The following is a 7,136-nucleotide window of genomic DNA, read 5'->3' on the forward strand; positions in this document are numbered from 1 at the left end:
ACAAGCATCTTTCTTCAACATTCCTTTTCCATGTTTAACATCGCAGTGATATAATAACACATTTTTAATTAGGGTTATTGGTTGAATTTGAAGCAATACGTTTTATATTCAATCAAAGTTAGGATGTTAACAAATAAATCAGATAATGCAAAAACAGTTTTTTATTTATATTCCCAAAGTTATGGACTGGTCTTGAAATAAAATCCCGAGTCCTCAACGTCCGAGACCAAGACAAGACCGAGTACCAATGCGGTTGAGTCAGAGACGAGACCAAGACCATCAAAAAGTGGTCTTAAGACCAGTCTTGAGTAGCTACTACAACACTAGCACACGGAATTATAAAATTAAACAAAACAAGGCACAAAGCATTTTCAAACTAATCCCCTTTATTCCATTATCCAGGCATTAGGATACATATTTTGGATTCATTAGCTGACAACCTCTTCTTTCAACATACTCATTTAGTAAACTACATCTGATGTGTAGATACAACAGCTCAACAGATGTCCTATTGCACCCGGTTGCATTTTGCAGTATGCAAGCCAACATGCTTTTCTGGCTATTCTAACCCACAATCCTCTGCACAGAATAAGTATGACCAAGAGGGTCAAAGTTCAAAGTGCAATGTTATGACAAAGCAGCTGCAGTATGTACTAAAAGTTAAAAGTATGCAATTTGAAAAGCAGCAATGGTCTTGACAAACTAATTCATTGCATTGGTGAAATGCATGAAGTGGACGCATATATTTAAACTGCTGGTTACATTCGTAAAACAAGGATTTATTTAAGGGAAAAAAATACTACACACATTGATTCATAGCTACTCTTGATTCTGTTTGTTAAGGTAAAGGAAACTGGCTTGGTCTGCATTCCATGGCAGCAGTAAAATCCTAATGTAAACTCTCCTTTCTTTACTTCAGCTTCAGTATGTGCATATGCTAAATGTTACAGTTTAGTAAATTGATTTACTGTAAAAAAAATAAAATAGGTATTATAATTCAGTGTTTAAACGTGACATACAAGGCAATCTGCTTCTATTATAATATTCTCTTTGGTTTACTCAGTTTATCAGACAGATGTCAGATTTACATATTGTCTCTGGATAAAGAGGAGAACACCTCAAATTGTAAGACATTTAGATGGCCACAATATATTATAGGCTTAATTACAGGAAAAGACTATTTTTATTCATTTCGTTTGTTTTATGACATGATCAAATTTGAGGTTTAACACAAACCTCGAATAACAGACTGTAGGAAACAATTGCAACACTTGACAGATGAATGGATGAACAAAGAGACCAAAAAGAGACATCAAATGACCAAAAAGAGACACAAACAACCAAAAAGATGTCTCTTTGAATCTGTAGGCTTATTAAGGAGGGACGGTGTGCCTTTTGTTGTCTCACAATCCATCCATGTCTATAGGACATACAGCATTTACTCAGGGCAGCAGTATCGGCCAGCAAAGAGAACACTCATGGTGGAGTTATGTCTGATGAAGAAGAGGAAGGGGTGGTCTGCGATGAAGGAGGTAGGAATCATTATAGCACAAGGCGTTATGACAGCAGCAGTGGCAGCTGCAGCCTCAGTTCCCTCCTCGTTGACCTCCACGAAAGCCTTGTGGACAACTTTTGACAATACTACATCATTGGCGGGAGACATGCCTGTCAGCAGAGGAGAGAGTCCATTGCTTTAACATGCACACTAAATCAGTAGGCTATTTTGTGCTTCGAATAATTGATGCCATGTCTGTCATGTTATTGTCATGCTTGTTGTTTAGCCCTTAGGAGTCTTGTGCTATTTTATCCTAGCTTTTAATTGCTTTTGATGTTGTCTTCATATAGCCTACCACATTAAAACATGTTTGCTCAATCAAGCATATTGAAGGGTGCAAAAGTAAACTTGCAAATATGAATATAAAAAGGTAAAATTGAGATAACACACTGTGGCCGGATCACGCTGGCATGATTTCAAGCACAACCTTTTGGATATTTTGAAAGATTGATCATTTAATGACATTTCTGTATATTTCTGTTTTCCTTACAGTGCTGGTGATAGATGATGTTTGTATTTATTTCCAGCCAGTAATGTTTTTGTCTCTGCTAAACCAGTGAGTGTTTTTGCACTGCCCTTCTGAGAAATCTCCAATTAATCTATTACAGTAACATCTTTTCTTTGGTCTACATATTTCACTTTTTTTGTCTGTTCAGTTATGTTGTGCTCCTAAAGTAATCATGCAGAATATATACATTTATAGCATATGTCTCACCAGATAAGTCTCTCATTGTGACATCAAAAGCATCCACCATGCCCATGCTGGTCAGGACGTCTTTTAAGTCATACTTGTCCTCCATCTTGAATCGAGGCAGCCTCACCTCAACCTCAGTTTGACCCATCTTGTCTGGATGAGTCCACTCCACAAATTTCTCGTAGGTCAGCTCCCTCTCCAGCTAGTGTGGATGCAATATCAGTTATTAGTCTGTCTGTTTAAAATTAGGCATTTGTTTACTGTATCTGTATGTGTATATATGTCCTACCTTCTCCAAGCCCGTGGTGTCATCCTCTATCTCATTGGGCAGGAAGACAAGCATGCTGAGGTCCTTTCCTTTATAGGGCATCTCTAGGATCTGTACGAAATATTCTGCTTTTATTTATTTTCATTTAAAGATAATTTGATTATCATTTCATAGTTATGGCAATGGAAAGGATCATAAAAACTATAAATCGGATGGTTTCCATCATCACCAAAATGGAACCTATTGTTCTGAAGATCATGGTTAATCTTTCTAACATATTTCATTGAAATCGGATCGCAAATGATTAAAACATTTTATTTTATGGCAGACAGACAGGCATGGGCAAAAACCACACTGTTGAAGAACATGGGCATTACCTGGAAGTTGGCCTCAGGAATGGAGGTGATAGCGAATTCACTTGTCTGGCACATAATCTTCACCGGCTTAGTTTCATTCTAAAGACAACAGCAAACAAAATGCACATTTCTTGTAGTCGAACTTTGCAGTCCCTGAAACTCCAATACATACTTGGCATTTTCGAATGCTGCTTTTGTTCCACCAGGGATGTCTTTGTGCAGCGTTACCTTGTTTATTCTAAACTGAGCATCAACAGTAAAATCCTCCTTGAACTGTTTGTCCCAGTTGCCTTTGAAGTAGATGGCATTGACCAGTACCAGCCTGGTTGTGTTGTCCACCACACCCTGGACCAGCACGTCCTTGATTTTACCTGCATGGTGAACAGTAATGAGCAGAGCCAAAGACAAGGACAGGGACAGAGGCTCATGCAATGTTTTCATGCAAAATTCAGGAAAATTAGATTTCTACTGCTACTTATTCTACTTCAACTACTAGCAGTACTAACAAGAGGAACAACTAGAGATGCACAGAGTTACAGAGTTCTCGGAAAAGACCAAAGGCAAAGAACATTGGAAAAAGAGGAAAAACTATTATAGAAACGTATAAAACGCCACAAAGTAAAGGTTGGTCTAATTAAATTGTGATTAAGAGCTTGCTTGTCTAATTTCCTCCAGTCGATTACACCAGAGCCCTGTAGCTCATATGGCAAGTCTCATCTCCGTAATGTACTGTGGACATGTTATTGTGAGATGTACCTTGTGTCTGCTTCTCCACCCAGCTGTTGATGTCGACCCTGACCGCCTCTGCGCTGGTTTTGAAGTCCACAGACTCCAGCTCAGTGTTGTAGTGCTTTCTGGTTTCTGCTAAGAATTCCTGTGATGGTAAACAGCACATTTGAATACTCACACCACAATTAAATACTCACATTAACCAAGCAAGAGAGACTTCAATGACTATTATTTCATTTGCGTGGGTTTCATTTGCATGTTAACATTTATCAGTTCTTTGAATGTAGAAGGGATTTGTTTACACCGGCGAACAGCAAACTTTTATTTTTGAAATAAAGGCAACATGAGTGGAGAGCTGAAAGTAGGATTGCTTGAGAGCTGATCATCCAATTGCCTCATACTGTTAGCTGGATGAGCAATACAGGTAGCATTTCTTTTTACTGCAACTGCATATCAGGATTTGATTTAATGGTGAGGAGCATCACATGGGTAAAACATAATGTACATAACTGAATACACCAAGACCTTAAATAGCCAACAGACTCACCACTATAACCATGACATTGTATGAATAGGTAAGTAATCCAAATTTATACAAGTAGGCATTTAATTTTTTTTTTGTCTAGATGGCAAATCTAAATGTCATAATTAAAAGCAATGATTTATGGTTCCAATGCTTTTTGTTAGAATTCAATTGTTGGTAGTCTAAACCAAACTGGTTCTATTTTAGGTCAGGTAATTAATTCAATTGCATGTTCACATGCATTTTAGCTTGTATTAACTATTCACTAGCTTTTTTAAAGCTAGTTACTTGTCTTAATAGTTAATAAAACTCTTTTTATGTTGCTGTTCTTATAGTAACCTATTTTTGTTGCATTTCATTTTACCCTGCGTAGGAGAGCCCGTTGTGCTCCTTTCTTGAAAAGTGCTAGATAAATAAAATTACTGTCATATCATTATCATTATTTTGGAACATTTTACTTTAAATGTATACCAAGAGATCTCAATGTTTTCTCAACAGTGTACATGTTGCCTGTAAGGATACAACTGGATGTGCAGAACATTGAGAAGGCAAGGTAATAAGCCTGCACATTTACAAGTTTGAGATATGTCGTAAATCTTCGATCCACATAACTAAGTTACAGGGGTGCAGTTCCCTCTCTCACCAATAAATTCGGTAATGCTGAGCACAACAGCTTCACATACACCCACCTGAACAAACAGGTAGGACTGCTCCCCATACAGTCTGTTGGCAAGGCTGAGGGCGTAGGGAGCGTCTGCCTTGTTGAGCTCACTCAGCAGTTGGGCAAAGCTAGCATGAATACTATCCTGGCCATTCTGGGGTTTCAGGCACTAGAAAAGCCAGAGAAGACCAGCGTGTTATAAAGACATGCTGAGCCAGCAAGAGATGAAAGACAACTTTTTACTATGTTAACATGGATCATTGGCCTTGACCTCCCACCAGATAGATGATTAGAATAAACACCAAAATCATCATTAACCCAGGGGTACCATGCTACAGTTTGCATACACTGTGTTGAATGTTGAGGCAACCATTATCAAGGAAGACAAATCTGAACTTTAACTTTGGTTACATGAGGTAAGTTCTTTTTGGATAATGCTACTGTACTGGTATAAAATGGATGAATTTGGTGTCATTTTTTTCATAATTTACTGTAATTAGAGTGATCCTTGGCAAAACCTCCAACAAGCCTGAAGTTTTTAGAAGTTTAATTTCTCTTTATGAGACTCTGAGCACCTTTTGGAAAGAATGTATGAAAAAAGGCAAAAACTGACCAAACAAGAGCCTTCAAACTATTAACATAAATATAAAATAACCCATGTGGAAGCTTTTTAAAAAGAATATGCAGACACAATTATCCACAACATTTTCACAGGGGACCAAAGAAAATTTAGTATGCTGTACTTTTGTTGGTGTGTCAAGACAGTGAATTTTCCACCTGCTGCATACATCTGCTTGTTTTGCTGTTTTAAGCGTCACATAACACTTTCCAGTTTCTGTCTTGTGGGAAATTAAGTGTGAAATACACTGGAACCCAAATCTCAGATTTCATCACCAGATGACACCACCCAAGCCAAACCATTAATCATTCCTTTAATTTTGGCTTTGTTACCACCTTGCGCAGATACTGTGGCAATCTGCTGGACTGCTGTATCTGTGTCCTTATCTGCATCCGCGTCTGCATCTGCGACTGCATCTGCGACTGCTTCGGAGGCTCTGTTTGCTGTGCTTCCACCTGCTTCGGTTGCTCTGGCTCAGTGAAGCATAGGACCTGGGGGTGCCAACAGTTTCTCTTATCATTTCTGTTAACATTAATAGCGTGTGTGTGTGTGTGTGTGTGTGTGTGTGTGTGTGTGTGTGTGTGTGTGTGTGTGTGTGTGTGTGTGTGTGTGTGTGTATGTGTGTGTGTGTGTGTGTGTGTGACAGGTCAGATTTTTGCACAGGTTAACCAAAACTGAAGCATTGCAACTGCACTCTCTGTTAACAGGCCAGCAAACAGAAATCTCTCTACAGCAACTGTGTCATGTCAATCACACATTTACGCACCAAGGCATGCCTGTACATACAAGATTTCCTTACCACAACTGATGACTCAGGATTCTACTCTTTTTACGCATAACCTATGTCAGAATCACATACAAGTAAAATTCCAATGAATGTTCATCAGAAACTGTCAAACACTCATCTACTCCTACTCCCATTGAAACTGTGAAGCTTCGCCTTGCTTTGGCTCATTGCAGTTTCTTGCTTAAAGCAATTGTTACTCAATCTACAAGCCTTTTTACACAAGGCACAATTCCTCCATATTTGGTTGTCAGGTTTGCAGTGTAACATTTGTACAACTCCTACTCCTGTTTTCCTATACTATCTGCACAGTGCAATAGTGTCTTACCACTGTACACTATAGTGTGTACAGAATGCGCCTACCCTTGTCCCTTTTTTCAATTTTGGTTTCCTTTATCTCAGACTAGTTTTGTGATTTGCATAGTACATTTCTGTAACAGTACAGTTTCAGCCAGGGGTCATTCCATTCTGGACAGTAGCTGTCAAACATAAAAATGTGGTAAAAACAAAGTTAAATTCATTCACAGCACAATGAACTTAAAGTCTCAAAAGTATTCATCATGCAAAACATTATGCATTAACATGTAAGCAATACTGTCGACTTGGAACTAATCTTAACTACTCCCGTCCCGTTGAGTTGTTCAATCTATAAAAATGCATTTCTTTTGTCTGATCCTGAAAAGTAACTGGCAACTACAGCTACAAATAGATGTAGTAAAAAGTACAATATTTGCCTCTGAAATGGAATAAAGTGGAAAATGAAAATACTCAGGTAAAATACAAGTAAAAACCTCAATGTACTTAGATACTTTCTACCAGTGAAATTCACTTAAGACCATGCAGAACATTTTTGTGGTCTACTACTTACAGAGAAATAGAACTATTATGTGTGTGTCAGAACAGAACACACCCCTGACATTTTTGCTGATGCTGTGAGACAGAATGAG

At 38.3% G+C, this 7,136-nt stretch overlaps 1 protein-coding gene across 1 annotated transcript; it reads right to left on the reverse strand.

The window, feature by feature from the left end:
* Positions 1-365: 365 nt before the first annotated feature.
* On the reverse strand, positions 366-5,923 carry LOC119906989 (leukocyte elastase inhibitor-like). The gene is made up of 8 exons (XM_038724508.1): positions 5,741-5,923; positions 4,815-4,955; positions 3,630-3,747; positions 3,102-3,244; positions 2,895-2,972; positions 2,539-2,628; positions 2,271-2,451; positions 366-1,665 (listed from the first exon to the last, which is right to left on the reverse strand). The coding sequence occupies exons 1-8, from the start codon at positions 5,819-5,821 to the stop codon at positions 1,439-1,441; spliced, it is 1,059 nt and encodes a 352-aa protein (XP_038580436.1). The 5' UTR covers positions 5,822-5,923; the 3' UTR covers positions 366-1,438.
* Between the last annotated feature and the right edge of the window lie 1,213 nt (positions 5,924-7,136).

Source organism: Micropterus salmoides, unplaced genomic scaffold (genome assembly GCF_014851395.1).
Source record: "Micropterus salmoides isolate LMB-PRFRI ecotype aquatic unplaced genomic scaffold, ASM1485139v1 Ms_hic_scaffold_1, whole genome shotgun sequence".
Classification (NCBI taxonomy): Eukaryota; Metazoa; Chordata; class Actinopteri; order Centrarchiformes; family Centrarchidae; genus Micropterus; species Micropterus salmoides.

What these genes read in the sequence shown, in the direction of transcription:
- LOC119906989 (XM_038724508.1), bottom strand. Translation starts at nt 5,821, where the DNA reads ATGCAGTCGCAGATGCAGACGCGGATGCAGATAAGGACACAGATACAG. An exon ending in CTCAGTTTAGAATAAACAAG is followed by an intron (nt 2,973 to 3,101) that starts GTAACGCTGCAC and finishes TGTTGTCTTTAG; the next exon opens with AATGAAACTAAGCCGGTGAA. An exon ending in ACACCACGGGCTTGGAGAAG is followed by an intron (nt 2,452 to 2,538) that starts GTAGGACATATA and finishes CATCCACACTAG; the next exon opens with CTGGAGAGGGAGCTGACCTA.